Source organism: Parasteatoda tepidariorum, chromosome 2, assembly GCF_982258835.1.
Source record: "Parasteatoda tepidariorum strain Cologne lab strain chromosome 2, Ptep-v5.0, whole genome shotgun sequence".
NCBI classification, from domain to species: Eukaryota; Metazoa; Arthropoda; class Arachnida; order Araneae; family Theridiidae; genus Parasteatoda; species Parasteatoda tepidariorum.
Window position 1 is genome coordinate 12,514,738 of NC_141756.1, and position 22,958 is coordinate 12,537,695.

Consider the following 22,958-nt stretch of genomic DNA (forward strand, 5'->3'; position numbering starts at 1 on the left):
TCGCACAGATTTTACAGATGTTTCCCTGTAAAAAAATAATTGGAATGAAAAATTATTTCTGCACTCACTAAGTTTCATAGAAGAAAGAACTAGGATTGGCTGAGTGGACAAAAATAAAAGAATATTTCCTGTTGTGTTGGAAGAAAAAGAATGCTTTCTGTTATATCAAATACAATACAATCAAATAAAATGTCAATTTGTTTATTTATTAGTTTTAACTCCTTCAGTTTACAAGTGGGACCATAAATTTAGTTTCATAAATTATTTCTACTTCAATATATTTTGCTTTATGTGCTAATTCATTCAAGAATCGAGTAAAATCGAATGAACTCTTTCCTGTTAAAAAAAAATTTATCAAAAAAATGTAACAATCCACAAACTTTACTTTCTAAATGTATTTTAAAAAATTTATGTAACTAAAAAGAAAAAAGAAAAAAGGAAGAAAAAAAAATTTCTATAATTTTGGGGGAAATTCCAAACTAAAAAAACTGTTCTGGGGAAATATGCAGCTCTGAGAATTTTCTTAACCGCTGAATTTAAAGCTCAGTAAGCCAAAGCGCGTAAGTATCTTAACATTTTGGATCCAGATGATAGTAGGTGATTCTTTTTAATGGCATAATAATAAGATTTTATGGACAGAAACCTTTAGCCTTAATTTAACATTTTCAGCTAAGTTTCACATGTGACAAAGAGTTTTGCACTGAGTATTGATATCCTTTAACAGTACAAATCACATAAAATAGATTGCAAAAGTTCCTCAATAAGTGGTGTTAATGTGACCACCTACAGTTTAATAATCAAAAAAGCGCTAAGTGAAAAACGAAAGTGAAAAAAAAAGTTAAACAAATGTCTGAAGAGCGAAGAAAGTGAGGCGGTATTAAACAACTTATCGAACCATGCTTACTTAACAAATAATTATAAATTTAAATAAAAAGTTGACAGAGTCGTTTACATAATTTATATTAAAAGCAATTTGGTTGAATTGAGCTTCTTGCGATTTTTAAATTGGTTACCTTAAGAAAAACTTCACATTCGTATAATATCAATATATCAAAATCTCTAACAATAAATATACAATATATATATATATATATATATATATACAGCTTAAACTAAATTAAGAAAAAATAAAAACTATTTTTCAAACTATAAGAAATAAAAAAAAATCAAATAAAATACTCTGAATATAAATGCAAAAGTCCTTTCCAATCTTTTTTTCACCCAAACTGTCCAAACCAAATGTTTCCCTGAATGTTGCATAAACTCATAATATACGTAAAAATGTTAACTATTCCCATTTCGGGAAAATAGCTCAGAAGAATATAATAAAGATCAAACTTTCAAAACCAATTTTTATAAAATTATGCAAAATTGGTTTTCACTCCATCTGCGCTCCTTACCAAAAGTTTTTTCTATTATAGAACAGTATAAATATGTAAATGTATTCTTCAGTTCCTGAATGGTTGTCTTTTCAAAACAATTTAAAAGTTGAGTTGGGGTATTTGTATTTTGAATAACTTAGCAAAAGTGAAATGATAAGAGTTTGCTACGAATTTATAAACATCAATTGTGTAAAGCCATGAAGTCAGAAAAGTAAATTTGGAGTATAAAACACTTGAGTTTAAAATGTAGATTATTAATTATTTAGGAAGACAATTGCATTTTCCAGCTCAGAGCTTGTTGGTTGTTTTGAGAAAAAAATAAACTTAAATAATACGCGACAAAAAAAAATCTGTAAACAGGAGATAATAAAAATGAACAGCATAAATCTATCGATGTGTTATATATACGCTGGACATATGTGTGTTATTGATGTGTTATATATACACATTTCAATATACACTGGACTTCAAAATAAGATAATTAGCCTATATTATTGAATATCGTGAAAACAGCTGAGCAAAATGTAAATCTTATAAGTCGAATACGTAAAGCGTATAAGTGTGTGTGAGCGGAGCTAGTAAGGGAATAGACTTTAAGTAATGGCAAAATCTGCGTCTCGCTCGCTTGCAAATCTTGTCGAATTTCCTGATTTTTTTTCTTTCAGCAATCTTAACCGATTTTTTCTTTCGATTTAATTTCAAACAACACAAAATGAGTAACCACCAACGCTTAGAAGAAAGAATAAGACGGCGAATTGCGGGGAGACTTGAAGCTGGCTAGTCTCAAATCCAGATTTGTAGAGAATTCTATTTGACACTCAGCGTCGTGTGCAAGTGCAAGTTAAGGAAACGGTTTCAGGATTTGTCGAGAGAAAGCCTGGCCAAGGTCGGCTAAAAGCCACAACGGCCAAACGACGAGAGTAACAATAATGCAACAGCTTCTCAGCTTTCTCGAGAACTCTATGCGGCTACAAAATGCTGAGTTTCAAGGGTTGTTTCCAGAAGGCTTTATGAGTGAGAGCTGTCTGCAAGACCTGCTGTTTTCGTCCCATTGTCTTCTATCAACAGAAGAGTCAATTTAGGATGGCGCTGAGATCAATAGTCAATAGTTTTTTTCACTGATGAATCCCGCTTCAGAATGGCCACTGCCTCTCGGCGTACTTTCATAAAGAGAAAACCAAGTATTCCTACACTCCTCTCCATGACAGGTTGAAGTATAGGGATTAGGTCTTGGAACCCTATGTCCACCTTCTCAGAGGTACAGTGGGTTTTGATTTCATTTTAATGGCTAACAATGCGACACCACACAGTAGAGCACTTTATATCGACCATTATCTGAAAAAATGAAAGTATTCGTTGGATAGATTGGCTAACCAGATCTCCTGATCTTAACCCTATAGAGATGTCTGGGACATTTTACAGAAGTAATTGCAACACGTAACCCCTTCCAAGAACTATCCGTCCCGCAGTGGACTGATCGTTAAGACACGGTTCCCAGCACATTACCGAAGTCAAGCATCACTGGCCGCGGTCAGTGTGCGGGTGGGTGACCACTTGGATCAGCCTGCGTAGGGACAGAGGGTGTGCGGTATTGGTCCTCGTTAAACTGTTCTACCGTAAAGTGCTCGACTTCGCGCGCAGGTCGTCGGGCTACCGAAGCGGCGGAGCCATCCCCTCCGCAGAGGATCAAAATTGTGATGGAATGTCTTCGGATCATCCTCAGGGATGTTTCCCAGACCGTCGCCAATAGCCCATTGTGCAGCTCCAGTGCGACGTAAATGAACAACAGCAACAACCAAGAACTATCCAGTGTCTGAAAACTGTGTCACTAAAAAGAGTGGGAAAAACTGACACAGAAACTCATTAACTACTTTAAGTATAAAGTTACGGTGTGACGCCGTTATATCTGTACGAGGTGATTATAACCCTATTAAGCCTTTTTTTTTTTTTATTCGATTCTGTAACCACCGCTCTTTGATACCATCCGACTCAGATGTGCGTAAAGCACGATCATGTATGTGTATTATAACTGTTGAATGGTTATTTTTGTATTATGTCAGTTTATGTTCAAACAAAATTTTATTAAAATATATCCAGTAGTTCTAGAGATAATTGACCAAATATAAAAATATCTTAATTTTGAGCATCAGTGTACTATTTATCATAACACTTTTTTGCACGAATATGATGGCAGGGTAGATTTCTGCTTGCAGCCTCGACGCCGACCTTGTATTGAAGACCACCAGGGCAAACTCAAACTGATCAGTCAGTTCTTCAATTCAAATATCCCAAAAATATTCTACTGTTATATGAGCAGAGCAGAGTTCTAGTTCTCCACATTATTATTTAAGGTGGAGGTTAAGAAGTAATAAGTTAGCTAAAACTCTTAAATATTTACCACCATCATCTAAAAATAACAGTTTACATTTTATGTATATTTTTTAATTTTTAATATATAGTGTTGTTCAAAATACAGTAGGGAACCGATTATCCGGAACGATCGGGACCATCGCTATTCCGGATAACTAATTTTTTCGGTTTCCTGAATCGCTACAAAAAGCCGTTTTTTTATTGTTAAACCCAACTAAAAATAATTTTTTTTTGGAAATAATCTTAAAAAGAAGAAAAAACGATGAAGTAATACACTAATGATTATTTCCAAAATAATGGTAAGGTGAACATATTTCAAAAAAAAAAAAAGAAAAATCCTAAAATCTTATGAGGAAAAAAAAATTTTTTTTTTTTAAATGGCGGGAAAATTTATCGAATTTCATTCCGGTTTTTCGGTTTTCTGATTTCCGGATAACGGGTTCTGTACTGTATCTGTAAATGAAATGTTAAAATAAAATTTCTTCAACCATTTTAAATACATGGGGAAAATCTCCGGCAAAAAGCCAAAGAAGTTGGCAAGCCTGCATAAGTTAAAATTTATTGAACAATAAAATTATCGAACTAAAAGCGCAAAAATATTAAGTTTTTCTCGCTGCATTTAAAAAAAAACTGCTATTGACTGTTTTGGATATTTAATATGTTTTGTATTTTGTTTTGCTGTTTGACGATTAATTTTAGATCAACGATTAACTTTTTTTTACCATGGATTTTTAACTGATCAACCTTCTTTTCTCTGTAACTTAAATATATAAAGACAATTGAGAACGTATTAACCTATGAAGGATTTAGTTTGAAAATGCTTTAAAAAAAAAAAAAAAAGGAATTAAACTTTTAAATCGTTTTATCATTAAAAATCTTAATTTGATTTTATGTCCGATAGTTAAATTTGGAGTCCTGGAGCTGTAACTAGCCTAGTTATGATTTTTTTTTTTTTTTTTTTTTTTGTGGAGGCTGAAAATAAAAAATATAAGCGAATTATGTTCTTTTCTTTGAAAACTAAAAGGAACTGACATAAATGCTGCAAAAGATTATTTGGGGGACAAAAGGGTGCTTTTTTATTTAGGTACTTCTTTTTTATAATTTATTAAATATATAGTTACAAGAAAAATTATATTTAAAAAAAATTTTATTTCTTTTTCAATGACATTTTACTTTAAATACTAATTTCATAAAGTAAACCAAAATATTACATAATGGGTTATTGATTGAATCTAAATACAGTACAGAACCCGTTATCCGGAAATCAGAAAACCGAAAAACCAAAAAACCGGAACGAAATTCGTAAATTTTCCCACCATTTTTAAAAAAAAAAAAATTTTTTTCCTCATAAGATTTTAGGATTTTTCTTTCTTTTTGGAAAGATGTTTACCTTACTATCATTTTGGAAATAATCATTAGTGTATTACTTCGTTTTTTCTTCTTTTTAAATAGCGATGGTCCCGACCCGATCGTTCCGGATAATCGGTTCCCTACTGTATAATTAAGATTTCAACTCAATTAAGAACTTAATTAAGAACTCTAACTCTCGCATATAGATAAGGATTTGAGAGATGCATAGAAAATCCTTTTTAAGCGGAGGAGCGTAAATGAATTAACTCAGAATATTGAAGTGGACGTCAAATCACACCTTTTAAAATGACTGCATTCATCACCATAAAAATCAATAATTATAATACAATAAATATGAAACGTAGTAACATAGACAAATAAAGAAAAGTACAATTTATTACTTCATTGATTGATTAGTTCAATATAAAATTTTAGTAACATCTTTTGAGCATTTTCTTCTAATTTACACAATTTTGCAGATTGTCCATAGTTCTATTATTTTTGTTTAAATTATTTCATATTTATGAAACTTATTTTAAATCATTTTAAAACTGAACTGATTATACTTTTAGAAAATATTAACAGTTGTCAGCTTTTGTTTTCAGAAAAATCCTAATCACAGTTGTGGCTTTTTATTTTATTGATTTGACAAATTTCAATTTTTAAGAGGGGGGCGGTGGCGAAGCGACAAACATTTTGTGAAAACTAAAATTGTTAGCAACATAAACCTATTTAGAAGGAATAGCTTTTTCGAACCAGTAGAGGTGGGAGGGACTTCCATTAAAAATCATTCATGCCAAGTAATTTAGAGCTGGAACAACGTTCCAAAATCCTCTATTTGAACGATATTCCGGCATACAGCCATTTAAAGAGTTAATTATGCTCTCCAACTCATGAATTCTCACGGAATAAACATAAATAACAAGTCACATCAAAAACATGCACAAAAATGTAGTTAATAAACCACGAAATCTAATTATTATGCGACCTTTAAAAAAATTCCATAATCATTGTTTGAATCCTCTGTAACAACCGGAGTAGAAATCAGTTAGAATTATCTCTTTAAAACTAGTATCTGTTATGCATCTGAGATAGGACGCAGAGATAAAAATAGTACGACAATAACATCATTAGCGAGGGAGTGGGAAACAACACGTGCAGCCTTTAACGGAAAGCGTTCAATACTTAGATTTCAGGGAAATGTTATTCAACTATACATACTGTAACAAGTACTTGATCATTACGAAATTAAATTTAAACGCTAATGTTTCCGATGATTTCACATTACACATTTATCAAATCTCTTAATAGTTTTGAATATATCGATTAGTGAAAGCAAATAGTCCACCAACTAGAGTTGGAATGTTGCCAGATTATACTATTTACTATTTGCAAACAGACCATTAGTTATACAAAGAAAATTGACTTTCTACTTTACATTGCAGCTAACAATGAATTTTAAAACGAGCTATTGTATTATTATAAAAACTTTCATACGAAATCATGCTCAGCAGTTTCTTGAGTAAATTAATTTACAATGAAAGTTAGGCTACCAACCAAGCAGATTTCACCCCTTCCACAAAAGATGTAAATTTGATAATATAAAATTGTATTTACTTAATTAGTCTGTATACATTTGAATAAAATTGTACCTCTACATTTTGCATGTAACATGTAATATTGAACATAATTTAAAACTTAATAGAGGACGTCTGATTTTGTAATTTGTACAGGGTAAATAAATATGGATAAGTTTATAAAGGGTACTTTGGGATTATCCCGTCGACCATTTTAGCCGAAATAGATATTATCGCCCAAAAGGCCACCTGTGCAAATAACCGCAAAGCTGTTATCTTTCCTTGGTCACAAAAATACCAAGAAAATTAAAAAATAACCATTTCAACGAGATTCTGTTTTAGTACTACACAAAGTTAAAACCCTCACGAGTGGTGCAACACAGATTTTCTTAACTTTCTTTGAGCACAAAACTGGCCACCTTATTCATCAGACTTTATTTTTTTGTTTGATAGAACTTGAAAACAAGGGTTTGTGTTTTAACCAAGAACTATTTAGGTATCCTTAAAATGCAAGAAATGGGACAAAGTGTCGCTAGATGTAGTTTTAAAATGGCATAATTAATAAAAAATAAATTTCTATTACTTCACAATCTCTATATTTGAAAATTATAAAAATGTTTGGCTTAAAAGTGATAACAAACAATCAGAATATAATTCAACTAATATTAGAGTTTCCCAATGAGAGTAATACACTAAAATAATGCACCTGTCAAAATTAAATTTGCTCACAATTATTTTAGAAAAACACATTTATTAAAAACATGTTTTGTAACTGAAATATAAAACGCTATGCAGTAGCTGGGTAATTATCAATTAATTTAAATAATATGAAAGATTTAAAATCATTATGTATATTTTTCTAAAAATCATTTAATAAAATTAGGAGTCTTTTCACATAATTTCCATAATTCTTTAAGATTATTTAATATAAGATTAAGGTTTATTACACATAAGAAAAACATTAAATACTGGATTAAAAGCTTATTTAAGAGCAATAAAATATAAATGTAAATTGCAAACATTCCAAAATTGAGCCATAATTCAGTTAAGATACGTTTTACACTTGAAAGGATTAAATTAAACTTTCCAATTTTCATTTAAGCCTTCTTTATGTAATTTATGACATATTTCTCTGTTATGAGAGTTAAAAAAATTGAGAAATAATTGCAAAAAGAAATACAAATTTTTTAAAATAATTTCTAATTTATGCAACTTAATTGCATTCCATGAAAGATGACTAATACTGTGCAACTAATTGCATACTCTAAGCATTGTAAACTTTAGAAGTACCTGGAATGTTCTGAAAAGAGCACCCTTAAATATGTAGTCTTAGAATCTTTATCAAGAATGAAAACAAAAGCATAGATATTACAGGTCAAAAATTAATATTTAAAGGAGGGAAAAAAAGCATTTGACAAATCACTGTGGGGAAATCTGATGTCAAACAACACAGATTTTTGATGTTTAGTACATCCACCTTCTCCTACTGTATTTTGTCAGATTTTGATATTATTTTTAGATTTTTCTTGCTAAAAAAATTTGCGTCCTCTAATGTGTATCCGTTTTTAATTTGAATCTTGATAAAGGATTCTAAAAATACACATTAAGGGCGGTCTTTTGGGAACTCCGTATTTTAAAAAATCATTCACAGCTACATGTATTTTTATTAACAATTTATAATCTGAACTGCTGACTTTATTTTTATCTTTATTTCAACTAATCATAATTTAATAATTTAAAACGGATTTTGGCATGAGCCTTATGGGATGCAGCCCCCTACGAACACCAGTTATCATAGCAACCAAGGCTGGATTACCCAGTAGGCCATGGCCTGGGGCCCCCAATGATGAGGGGCTCCCTTAAAATGGATTTTTTGAAAATAAATTTTAAAAAATGAAGAAAAAATGAAGGTTTTTCAAATCTTTTCAAAATGTTATTATTTTTTAGTTCCAATATTATAAAATTAAGTAAAATTTAATTTATTATTATTTACTTTTATTTCAAATATGCTTTCTTAAATGAAAAGATAGATAAATACTTTTATATTTGAATAAACAAAAAATTTACAAGAAAATTTTTTTATCTAAGGGCCCCAAAAATTTTAATGGCCTAGTGCCCATTACGCTTGGGTAGCTTCCCTGATAGCAACCGAACATAAAAATATCTGTATATAATACTAACAGTCTTAAGTTGATCTGCTTATTCAAATACAAAATCATTAAAAAAAATCAAAAGGAATATTGAAAAAAATTATTGTTGACATTCAGCCAAAAATCAAATCAATTTAAAATAGTTAACTCACATTTCACCAGCAACAGTGGTTTTATCTCAATTCTTGCACATTTTGTAGTGTTTTTCTAAAAGATTTAGCCAAAATGGGCATTTTTGTAAATATGTTGTAAATAAAAAGAAGAGGGGGGTTTGTTGCTCAGTACATAATTAAACTAAAAAAAGGTAATTAACTTTCGATGGATTAAAAGAAAGCAAAACAAATGAATATTTTTAAAAAAAATTATTTTTATAATATCAGATTAACATTGAAAAAGTAAAAATTATAGCACATGACTAATGACTTAAACCACTCGAATTCTATAAATCATTATTTTTAATTTTCTGATTTTCTTTAAAGCAAAATAAAGCACAGATTTAAGTCAAAAACATTTTTATGCAGTTAACTTATAAATACGAATTTATGGTTGTGATATTTTTTAAAATGTCTTAAACATTAAAGGTTTTTACCAACAAAAAAATGAATAAATAACAAGGTATATGGTTAGGTATAAGATGGGATAATATAGGTAAATTATTATTTTGTCACAATAGACTAATAAATAAAAAAAGAAACCTATGTAAAACCTCTAACTTTCCATCAGCTGTGTATAAAGCAATTCGCTGTTATATAAAGTTGGCCTAAATAAATAATGATAACAAAGACTTGTTCTGCTCAAAGTTATTCATGTGATATCACTTAATTATTTATTTATTTGTTTGTTTTTTTGTCTGAATAATTCTATATTCAAAAAATAATTGTCTAAATAATTTATTCTTTATTTGACATCTAACTTACAAATTGGGACTTTCATTGAGCTAAAAATTCTTACATAACATACCTTTATTTCAAAACTTTTGTTTAAATTCAAAAAGAAAAAAACTTTGAAAAATATGGAATAAATTACGCTAGCGAAAATTTCAAAATAGTACATTTGGGATAAGAAAATTTCTTTAATGGGTTTCTGGGATCAAGAGTTTTACATACAAAAACAAAATTCAAAATTTTATAAAAAAGAATAAATACAAAAAGTTTGTTTTATATGAAGTTGAAGTTATCTTTTATTTGCATGTAAATAGCAAAATTTTTTAAATTAGATTACTATAGTAAAAATCAAAGCAATAAAAATAAAAAAAAGTGGGGGGGGGGGAGACAGATTTGTACCTTAATATTTTCTTATTTTTCCAACAAGGGGAGAAGATAAAGATGCTTACATAAAATTTGACACCCCAAACAGAAAAGACAACATAGATGAGAAATAATAACATGATACATAAATTCATTGTTACATACTATTTCTTCAAAATACAGGTTTAATAGCTATAATCATAATAAAGAGCTATATTAATTTTTTAAAATATTAAAACAGAAAATAGATCAGCAACTCTCAATTACGAATATCTTTACACTTCTCACAAAAAAAATTTTACTAACACTACTACCTAGAACAATCCATCAAATACAAATCCAAACCATACAAATCCATTTTGTTTTTGTTTCTGTCTGCCTAAATTCTTTTATTAAATATTTGGCTAATTATTTATAACAAATACAAAACCGTATCATTAAATGCATATTGTTAGGAAAAAGAAACAAGGAAAGTTTATAGAAAATTCATCAAAACAAACTATTAATTTTTATTTAAACTATATTTTTATACATTGTTTACACTTCTTCAAATAAAATTATTATCAAATAAAAATAAAAAATATTTTAAGAAAATAATTTTTACAAAAAATAACTACATGTAGCTACATTATTTTTTAAAAAATTAAAGGAAATTTAACTTATTTCAATTATAAAAAATAACCATGTTATAAATCTTTGCAAACAATTACAATTCGAGTCAAATTTTCTTCATTAGCTATACTGTAACAAATAAATATGGGTTAACTTGAACAAATAAAAAGAATTAAAATTTAAGCAGAGACTGAAGAAATAATTTCTTATAACCATATGCAATGTGTCGAAGTAAAAATGGTAAAAAAATACATAAAAGAATTTCAATAAAATTATGTCTAAAAAATATGAATAATAAAATCATATAATAAATATTTGTAAATTTATTATGAAGCCATTTAAAACATACATGCACAATTTTTTTAAAAAATATGAAACTTGGCAAAAAATATATTCTTTGTTTCCTTATTTGGAAAAAAAAAATTCTGATGAACAGGAGAAAAAAAAGCTCTTAAAATATATTTTATAGTAACTATAAATGAAATTTGAACCATTACTTAAATTTTAAAGAGAATTATTTGTAAATTACAATATAATAAAAATTTCATGAACACACTGCAACAAACTATTTTAATTACAAGCTTAAATGTAAATACAGAATTTCTTATGGAACAAAATTAATAACAAGACAAAATGGAAAATAAAAATTTTTAAATGCAGAAATAGATAAAACACACTTAAGTTTAATACATTTTACATAATTACATAATTTGTCATTATACATGTTGATTATTGTTTTTACTCTTGTTTAAGTGTGTAGAGTTCAAGTTTAATACAACTTTATTTATTAGTCTAAATGCAACTAGAGAATTACAAAAATTAGCAAGGTATAGGTTTTAATAGCTTACATATTAGAATGTTTGAGTGAGTAACTTATTCATATCTGCAGCTTAGAAATACAAATTTAATAATTTGAAAAAAATAATAAAAAACATTTATGAGAAATGCCATAAAAAAAATGTGACTTTTTATTGCAATATAAACTTAAAAATATTAGTAAGAAAATTAGTTCAACAAATTATAATAAACTGTTTTTATTAAAGGAAAAGAAAGAAAACATTTTTAATAACATAGCATAAAGAATGAATTAAGCCTAACCGTTTACTTTAAGCTTATTTTATTATTATATTTTTAAGCTTAAAAAGTTTACAAATGAAATGCTACAGCATAAACAATAATTTTGAAATAAAAATAATCTATTTCTTTTAAATTAACAAACAAAAGATTAACAGAGTAAATAAACTAACCACTTATGCCTAATAATCACTTAATTACCTAGAAATAAAATAATGAATTATAAACATCCTTATTTAATTACAACCCTAATTATTATTGGTAAAAAATTATTACAATTAATACCATTTAATTTAACTTCAGGAATTCAATGTGATCATGAACTGTTTATAGAAATCAGCGAATTTTTTAGGTAAACTAGCTTGACTCTAAATTAGATAATGGCTAATTTTTGTAATAAATTTTAACAAAGAAAATTCAATTGATTTAGTTGTAAATATATGCAAAATATCTGATAAATCAGGAAAAGAGGAAACTTGATTGTAGAAATATAATTTAGCAACATTAATTTTAATTATAAAGTAACCCATTCATTGTTAAATGATATATATATTGATTAAATTAATTAAGTATAAATGATATTAACGTAAATTAAAGTATTTCTCACTTAAAAAGTCTTGAAAACTCAGCGATCAAATATGGCGTCTATAGAACGATCGTCGTTATTATTGTTTTTTTTTTCTTTCTTTTTTTATTATTTAACTTGACATAATTTCTATATTTTCAGAAAAACCTACACTTTTTACATAAAATGCAAAATTGTACGTAATTGTTATTAGTTTCCATTTCGACAAAGCAATATAGAGAGAGACGAGCAAATTTTTAATCATGGAACGTTTATTTTGATTGTCTTGTGAATCTAAGTTTACAAACATTGGCTATGAAATAAATATGCATTCAAGGACATTACAGTTTTGCAGTAGTTAAGAAAACATTTAATGTTTTGCAGAAATTTATCATTATTTTCGGAAATAAATTAATCAAGAAGTCCCAATCCAAAAATATGAGCAGACGATATTTCTTCTAGCAGAAAAAAACTACGAATTGCAGAGCTTAATGCAATTTTAATTAGAAAAGTTTCTACTACCATCTTATATAGTGTCACATCATAACAATAAACAAGAAATTATCTTACCTCTATATACAGGAGAGGTAGTGGACTGGGTTTCTGGCGATATCCGATTATCAGGAGACAGTCTTGTTTTGACTTTGCTTCCTTCGTTAGCCCAATTAACTGGTGGTGAATTAGAAGGACTACTTTTTAGACATCTCGTTGGACTACAGGTTTGCATCAGGGATAAAGGTACTGTAGCCCTGATAGGACCTTGCTTTGTAGCTCCACCGGGTGAAACATTTTTTCGAACTCTTTGCGATTGTTGGCTCGACATATTTTAATTTACCTTACAAGCTCATGCATTCATCAAGAGAAAAAAGAAAAACCTAAATTTATTAATTAGCTATCAAGTCCTAAAATGGTGGTGTAATATTCCCTAATCCGGTGCTTAGAGAACATTATAGTCTTTTTAGAGGAGTGCTAGCGCTTCCTCCGCCTATCAAGTTTACTACTACGGACCGCTCTCTGCCTGTCAAAATCGTACGTGCAGTTTACAGCATCTATGGATGGATGTAGTAGAATATAGGGTTGCTGGAGATAGCTTTCTCGCCAACATCAATCACACAGCTTCATCGAAAGAAGAAATGCCGCCAAACTCCGCCTCAGTACATCTGAGGCCTGGATTATGGTGAAATTCCAAGAAATAGCTGATGTTGCTCTTCGCAGAATGCTCTACGGCATTAAAAAAAAAAAGTATACATATATATTAAGTTTTATGTTTGAAATTTTATTTGCACACATTGGTTCTGTTAAAAAATACACAACATCATGGTAGGAAATTCGGTTTACGCATTTAATGTTATTATAAAATTTATCTTTAATAATGTTAGAAAAATAGCTGTTGTTATTGGTGTGTTAATAATTACTACCTTTAACTAAAATATCAAAATAATAAATTTAAGAATCGAAGGAAATTCGGTTTACGCATTTAATGTTATTATAAAATTTATCTTTAATAATGTTAGATAATTAACTATTACTATTAGTTAGATATTAACTATTAGTGTTAACAATTACTACTTTTAACTAAAATATCAAAATAATAAATTTAAAAGAAATTCTCTTAAAAAAAAAACTTGAAATTAGCCTGATTATTTACAGTATTAAGCATTATCCCTTACAAATGTTAGGCGTACATTTCTCTGAATGTGCAATGATCTAATTGTAAAATGGTAGCAAGTGTATTGGGAATTGTATTTTCCATTTTAATTTTCTCTAAAATTAAGAAGAAAAAGTTTTAAAGAAAAATAATGAATGCAAAGTACAATTCAATAGAAATTATCTTACATTAAAATGCATAATTGGTAATGAAAATTAAGTTAACATTCGTTACTCTTGAGTAGATTTAGAATAAATAAATATAATGTTGTGAATAAATATTATTATGAAATGCAACTTGAATGAACCAATAAAAAAATAGAAATAATTCACATTAAAAACGTTAATTAATTTGCCAACATTGTTTACTATATATCACTTCAAATATAGTGTTCTGTTCTTCGAAAAATTAAAACTTTTGTCTTTATTATTTAAACGGTACAAAAACTAATTTCAACGTATACTTTTTGTTACGATATTTTTTTCCTTCAAATAGTTGCTATTTTTGACCACGTTATCATAAAATCGATTATTTCATCAATTGTTGCAAACAAAAAACAATTGTTACAAAAATCAAGCTATAAATAATTTTAATAAAAAAAAGTACTTTCGCATATAAATATTCAAGACAATTTTTATTTTAATTAATGCTAAGCCATACATATTAATTTATGCAACTGAAAACTGAACGCTGTTCCAACCAAGTAAAAATCTGATTCAGACACACAATTTTTCCCGTTAGAAATCTATTTTTTAATAATTATTCAGAAAATAAATGTTAATTAAATGGAATTTGTCTTTAAACGTATAAGTAATTAGACAAATAGGTATTAAATGTTAACTAAGAGACATAGTAACAGTAATTATGTGAATGAAACATACTAAGAATTTTGGTGGTTAGCTTTATTATTGCTATTTAAAGAGATCAAATTCCATAGGTAATCAACATTTTGAATAAAAAATCTTAAAATGCATTAGAGAAATAAGTTTTTCCCTCCAAACTTTCTCTAAATAATAATATATAGAATTCAATAGAAGTTGAATGTCAATCTTGAAAAAAAATTTAAAATAAAAAAATTGCTTTACAAAATCAATCTAATTTATTAACAAATAATTCATGTATTATGTAGTTATTAACCCTCACAATCGCAGAAAGCTCAATATGGCTATGCCTATATTAAATCCAGAACTATGTATTACACTGGCCCCATCGAATCATCTGATAGTTTACGTCCATTATTGGTTATTTAAAACTAAAAATCAAATCAAAACTGACTGTTAAAATATATAACCAAGATAATCATGAACAGCTTAACTCTATTAGTTCTTCTACAATATAAAACAATGAATAACAATAGCCGAAAGTTGCTCTTAAGAAGCAAATTATAAATTTATTTTTCCAACGTAAAAACTTAATTTTTTAAATTTCTATTAAACAACCAAGAGCATAATCATGCCACTGCATATAAAAGTGTAAAACAGTTTTTTGAGTCGGTTTAAATTTTCAGATATAATTTGTCTGATAAATAGCAGAATAATTCCCTCCGTCTACATTACCAAACAAGCCCATCCTCCCTTAATTACGTGTAATTTAAGTAATAAAAATGGCTATAATTAATTTATCGTGTCCGTAAGTACTTGAGACAGTTAGTATGCAATTTAAGTGATAAAATATTGAAAATAACATTAGTCTTATTTACAGCGAAATGACTTATATATATTTAAAAAAGTAAAGAAAGATAAACCTTTTTAGATAATTGGATTTTTAAACGCATTTCGAAATGTTACATGACTAGATTTTTAATATTTCGTTTTTTTTTTTTTTTTTTTTTTTTTTTTTTTTTTTTTTTTTCGTTTTTTTTAACTTTACTTTTCTACAAAACGAATTAACTTGATCAAATACCTGTTTTAAAATATATATATATATAAATAATTATTTCACGACATTGCATACATTTACAATCTCTTTTTTTTTTTAACATTCTCATAATTTAAAGAATTTTACATTCTATTCATAATTCTTATCGTAAACATCACAAATTAATAACATCAGGAGGATGATAAAATCAATAATCAAAAAGGAACATATCAGTTACGTTTCTTGATAAAGAATAAAAAATAAAGATAAAAAATTAAGGCACTATCACTTATCGCATTATGCTATTAGGCAACACGTAAATGTTTGTTTTTCCTTGAATACCTATTTGTGTTATCTGTTAATCTAACAGCCTAAAAACTTCTCAATTGAGTCAGTTTAGTTTTTTTTTTTTTTTTGTAAGGAGACGAAAAATAGGACGAAGGGTTATCATAACACAATCGGATTCGGATGATAAACTAAAATAGCAGTCTAGCCGATTAAATATTCTCAAAAACACGTGTAAAATTAAGCAAAAAAATACGCTTAGATAAAAAGGTGAAAAATTAGAAATTTGAATTAAGTCAATAAAGATGTCTAAATTTAAAAAAAAAATTAAATCTTTGTTTAAAGTAAAACCTATTACGCTTAAAAGCACACGAATTAATTTTATTATTGCTTTTAAAAAAACTTGAGTTTTCTTTTATTATTATTTTACAAAGAGCTTGAATTTTCTATTTATTAATACTTTTAAGGAACCTTGAATTTTTCGGAATCTTATTATTACATCTGAAAGAGCTTAAAATTTCTTCAATTTTATTATTATTTTCAAAAGAGCCTGAATTCTCTTTAATTTTGCTATTACTTTCAAAAGCGCTTATTTTTTCTTTTACGAAGAAGTCGGAAATATCAATATTTTTTTATTATTTTGAATTTAGTTGAATTAAACGTCCATTTTTCGTAAAAGAGCATTGTGTTTTAATTAATAAGTAATAATTATGCGATTTGTAATAAGTTATAATCTGTTTAATTATTTAATTATATAATAAATTTGTTTCATCTGATGTTATAATTACTTTCAGCAATGATTTTATGTTATATTTGTTACAAATAGTAGAGTATGCGTGTATAAGGTACTCAAGAATAAGCTCAAAGCAAGTGCTTTAAGATAAGCATACTGAACATCTTCATACAAAACAAAAAAATTTTACCACAAAACTTACCAAACAAAAGCCCGTATATTATGGTTTTAAAGCATTAAATTCTCAGTTCAGAAATATTTCTTAATAATACAACACTCAAATTACAAATTGACTGAATGTGGGCTTGATTAAGATTACATTTTGACGTAAAACATATGGTTCTGCCTTAGTTGAAGCGCATAATTCTAAAACTCAAGACGTTCTTCTTTCTGATTTTTGTCAAGTTATTTCAAAAATTCAAACTCAAACTAAATTGCACTTTCATTGAAAAAAAAAATTTTATTCATCAATTAGGAATTTTACATAATTTTCTGTAACTGACTCTCAAGGTTTTCTCAATATCTTTTAGTTAAGTTTTTTGAAAACTTTCCCCCCCCCCACACACACAAAATAGTTATTTAGCGAAGCAAAATGAAATATTACAAAATTAAATAATTATCTTTTAAAAGATACTAAGGTCACTAATGATTTAAGCAAGTATTTACTATAAATTATATAGTAAGAGTCAATTTATACCAAAAATACAAAAATATATAATTTATAACTGTCTAGACAATTGAAAATTTTTCCAAAAAATATTTTTTTTGAAAGAATGATTTAAACTCCAGAAACTCCATAAGCTAATTGTATAATCATTTATAGTTCTAAAATTTTATTATGTGTCATTCAATGAAAAAAAATCTACTAAATACATGGTTTGAACTTTATAATTTTTTAAAAGTTTTCTTAATTATTTTTTTAAATTTTCTTTTCAATAGTTTACTTTCTAGAACTGAGATAACTTTATAACAGATTTAAAAGTTTTAAAATTTATTATGCCTTAGTATATACGAAAAATTAAATATAAAAAACATATATCATTCCTCTATGATAATTACATTAACATAAAAATAACTGCTAAAAATAATAACCTTAAAATGTTTAGGGTAGTAGTTCCTTGAAGTACAGGTAATATACCTATTTCTTTTCTGCTCCTTTTCCCTTTTTATTTAATTAATATTTATCCATATTTTGCCAATTTGATCAACATGCTTTGAAATTTTTACTCTTTTTTTATTTTTTAAGCGATTGAATTTTATACGTAATATCAATAGATCATGATGATTTATAGTAGAGTATATGATATTTACAAATATCTTTTGTTTTTATCATTTTCTTACATAGTCCCTGATAATGTCACATTTGACAAAACACTTCGTAACATAGACTAAAAAAAAAAAAAAAAAATTTCTTTGAAACTTTTCTATAGAGTTTCAAAGAAATTTAAGCAAATTTTGCCCTATTATCATAAATATCTCGATAGTCCATAAAAGATAACTAAATCTGAACATTTCTTTTGGTTTTCTTGGGATTGCAAAATTTCTCTGACTTTTCCAGGTTTTTCAGATCACTAGACACCTTGAATTGATGGCCCCAACCTATAAATATGAGCAACAATTAATAAATATAAGTCACTTACAAAATACTCATTTCAGAGTGATTATAAGAGCCTTCTTAGCTACTTGGGTAGGTTACTCATTTGCGGTAGCTAGGCTATGAAAATTCATCATAATTTTGATTTTAAAAAAAAATTAGAAGTAGCATTAGACGATGTATTAAACTGGTAGATTTATAATAGTAAATAAAACAAAATTACTAACAATAATGGAACAAAACAATATTCAAACAATAAATAATAAAAAAATCGAAATAACCGTTTAACTATCAAGTAAACAACCGAAGTAACTGTATTTCTCGGAATGAGTATTAATTCAAGTATTTTTTACCTCCTATAGTCCTATATATTGGACACCATCGGGTATAAATTTAATGCTTAAAAAATATTTTAATATATATATTTTTTTCAGTTTTAATGTCTATTTAAAGCGATTTCGTGTGTAAAAAAGTAATTGGATTTATTCTCGTTTTTAATTGCTATAAAAAATTATAAAAAAAGTAAGAAATTCGATTCAAGTATTTTTATGGAAAGCGTTACTGTATATAAGCACCTTATTAATATTTGACGAACGACCAGTGGCTGATTGGTAGCGTTTCGCGCTCTTCTGCCATACGTCCTGAGTTCGATCCTCGAACCGGGCAAGGGTGACTCAGCCTTTCATCCCTTCAGTGGGTCGATAAATGAGTACCAAGCATGCTTGGGAACTAAACACTGGGGGTTCCGCGTTCGGCTGACCACCCAAACGGAACATCTGCTCCTGCACCCCAGAGCCCAAGAAAGCTGAGATGGGTACAGTAGGCCTTGCCCTTCTACGAGCTGTCATGCCGCTGTGTCATTAAGTATAGTTTAGTATTTGAATCAAATAGATTTTGTTTCATGCACAGAATGTTAAATACACTATAAAAATATCCTACAATCTTTATAAATGTAAAAATTTATCACTTTTTGTACAATAAATAAAAGTGACTAAAAAAGTTCATTTTTAATTAATTGAATTTTTTTTTTAAATACTTTATTGCGTTTATAAGTTTACTTTCTTGTTAGCTACAGTAATCAGAAGATTAATTATAATACTTTTATTTAAAATTGTAAGAATTGTTATGATAAAAAGTTCGATTGCTAAAACATTTCTTTCACCTTTTTTTTTTTTTTTTTTAGAAAATAATGTCCAACATTTAGTCGATTAAAAAAAAAACCAGAAAATATCTAGAATTAAGAAAATCTTTAAAGAATAATAATTTTTTTTTAAAACAATTCTTTCTTCAATAAATAAACTTCAAATCCCATAATAATAAATTGAACTCTATAATGAAAATCCAATACGAAACTTGAATCAACCCTATCCTCTGAAACCGGTTTTCCTAGAATGATGAGCTATTGCAGGCGAAAACCCGAATGAAAACAAACACAATCGCAATAAAATATCAGCATTATTCACACTATCAAAATTAATAACTGTTCTCGAGCGCGATCCAGAAGAAAGTCACATTCTGGCACAAACAAAAAGAACTAAAGAAACCGAACTGTTTACTCGCAGACGATATTATATTTGTTTTAATTTGAGGAAAAATAAATCCTCGTGTCCGAGATGATTAAATACAGTCATTTCTCATGTTTTCTTCCAGGGTTAGAAAATTAATATCCCTCTTCTCACACTCTTTGTTGGAGACCAGATCTTTTGGATGCCCCATTACTTCTCACTTTGTTCTGGATATCATTTGTATTCCGATGGTTCGAATCTTCCATCTTTTTGCTCCGTTTCCCTTCTTTTTGCTTTATTTGCTTTTGAATTCTATGTATTCCTCCCCTTCTATAGATACATACAATCACTTTTCACTATGTCGTTTGAATTTGAAAATTGAAAAGAAGATTTGCTGTCACAGCTTCTTTTTATAGAGTTAAAGTTAGATATTGATGGTAGGGAATATTATTCTTCGTGTTCTATTTTCACTTGGATTGATCTGTAATTCGAAAGTCCCTTTCCTTCCTATTATTATTCAGGTATCAAAGTAATAAATATTTGCTTTGCATGCTTTAAATTTTTTTTTTTTAACTTAATTTTATGAAACTAGTCAACTCCACCACCTTGTTCCCTGGCGCTTCCCAACTCCAAAGATTGCTATGCAATTTTATAGGGTTTGCTTTGCAGCTATATAAAAGATATTATTTGCCTTCCACGCTTGCTTCGCTAGCTGCTAAGTTAAATCCATTTAAAATGTTTTTTAGCGCAAAATCTTAAGAATTGAAATCAGTTATTGAAATCTTTAAAACTAATTCCACTTTAAGAAATTAAAATTTTTAGTCCATGATAAGTTATTGAAATAAGATATTTTGAATTGCAAAAAATGACATTAAGAATAAAAACTGGCTGATAGAAAACAATAATTATGCTTTTTATAAAACAACATATATGTCGGCTCGTCTCCAAAGCATTCTTTCATTGTTACGTTTTTTGAAACATAACATGGAACATTTTGTTTGTTGTTATGAACTATTCGCTTTTAACCTTTCAGTTTTTCTACACTTATAGATCAGTTTGTTTTAGATTTTCGTTCTCCAAGCTAGAAAAAAAATTTTATTCCGTAATTTATAAATGTGTACGTTAACATCATTAACATGCGTGATATTTCAATGGGACACCTGCAAGTGACGTATTCTGAGTATCTCGATCCTGATTGGTTGTTGAAACGTGGCATTTGTTTACTTTAACAACATAGCAACTGTTCTATCCATTCTATTTAAGTAAGCTAAGCCCGTCAAGTATCAATTCTCTTAAGTGACACATTCCATATTCCTTCACGAGGATTTTAATTTTTTCACTATATATTTCTTACTTAACCCAAGGAGCCACGTAGAACATGAACGAACTAGTTATGCATCGAAATTGCCAGGTACACAGAACAAAAATATATCACTGTCACAATATGTAGACAAATAATAAATCTAAGTTAAGTAAAAGACGTAGACGAGAAACAATTATATTTCAGCAAATTTGATGTGCGATACGGCGCTGTATTTAAGTAACTTCACGTTTATTGACATTCTAACTTAAGTGGAGAAACTTTACCACTCCATTCTGCTTATAAACGATCAGCTGGGTCGCCTGGTTGGTAGGGTACTGGACCCATGTCCAAGAGTTCGTGGGTTCGATCCCCGCCGGCCAAAGATTCCCTGTGTCGTAAATGGTGCCTGATGCAAGTTAAATTTGTCGAGTCGCAAAGTCCTCCATGTTCTCATAACAAATCAATACCACTGGGGGGAACTAATTCAGGAGTTTCCTTGTCTTCTGGATTGGTTCAAGTTACAAGGCTACGGAGGTGAACATTAGTAGTCGTAAATCCAAAATTGGGTCGGCTGTTCAACGACGATATATATGTAAAAAAATAATAAATAAACAAATATAAAAAACGATCAGCTGGCCCTGTCGTCATTGGCCACAAATGGGGGTATACATGATCTTCTTCGTCTTGAAGTGCAAGTACCCAATTGTGAACTATTATGCTTCTAATGTATATTTTCGTCTATAGGCGATTTTTTGTGGTAAATTTTTTTATTAACTGAAGCCGCACATTCAGCTAAGCAATATTTTTTTATGTTCCATGCAATAATTATTGAGAATTTGTCAACCTGAGATTGGAGTTCTGCCAACCCCCACTACCAGAAACTTGAAATAATAGTATCAACCATAATAGTATATAGTTCGCATAATATTATTTCCTTTATTCTAATTACCATGGATCTAAAATTTTGATTTTAAATATTTCATTTATTTAAAAAAAACATCTATAATGTTTATAAAATGAAGATATTAAAATACATCACAGGAATATGTAAAAAAGAATGTCGTCTTTGTCTTGAATCTCACCTAAATAAACAAAAAAAGGTTTTTGGCGTTGAACTTCTCTCAAAACACATTAATTTTCTTTCCAAATCGGAAAATCAAGCGCTCGTTGTGAGATGGAAAGTGGAAGCTAAAATAATGTTCCTAATAACCGAGTTTCATAATCTGAATAGGTGATGTTTATACTACAAGATCTGCATACAATTACTTCAAAGCAAGTGCCTTCATCAGTGCCTCACGTTGCTATAATACCAGATCGTATCGGGGCACTATACATTGTTCTCGACTTTAAAAAACAAGCACTCATGGATTAAATTCGAACACGATCTTGACCTCTTTTCACCCACAGCATAATAAAGGAAAGGGAAAGAAAATAAATAATAATAACATTAAAAAAAAAAATTCGTGTTGATGTCTATTATCGTTCCATGTAAACTGGTTCCAGGACTGCCGGACCATGTTGTTGCATTTGGATGAAGTTGTGCGTTAAAGTGAAGTAACGCACGAAATGCCTCATCAGAATTCTATTCTCCGATCCCATCCTTCCAGCAATCATGACTTTTGATCGTGTAAAATGTGATTGAGTAGCCAAGTATTCGTAACGCAAGATGTAACGGTCAATGATCCGATCTTTTTCTGATCATAACA

General features: G+C 28.4%; 1 protein-coding gene across 2 annotated transcripts in view; it reads right to left on the bottom strand.

Moving 5' to 3' along the window:
- Positions 1-13,391, bottom strand: part of LOC122271711 (protein FAM117B) — a 101,013-nt gene extending 87,622 nt beyond the window's left edge. The window contains exon 1 of one of the 2 annotated variants that reach the window (XM_043053902.3): positions 12,898-13,391. In XM_043053902.3, coding sequence (XP_042909836.1) covers positions 12,898-13,150 — 253 coding nt within the window. In that variant the 5' untranslated portion in view covers positions 13,151-13,391. The remainder of the gene's footprint in view (positions 1-12,897) is intronic. The other variant, XM_043053906.3, reaches the window with a different exon arrangement.
- Between the last annotated feature and the right edge of the window lie 9,567 nt (positions 13,392-22,958).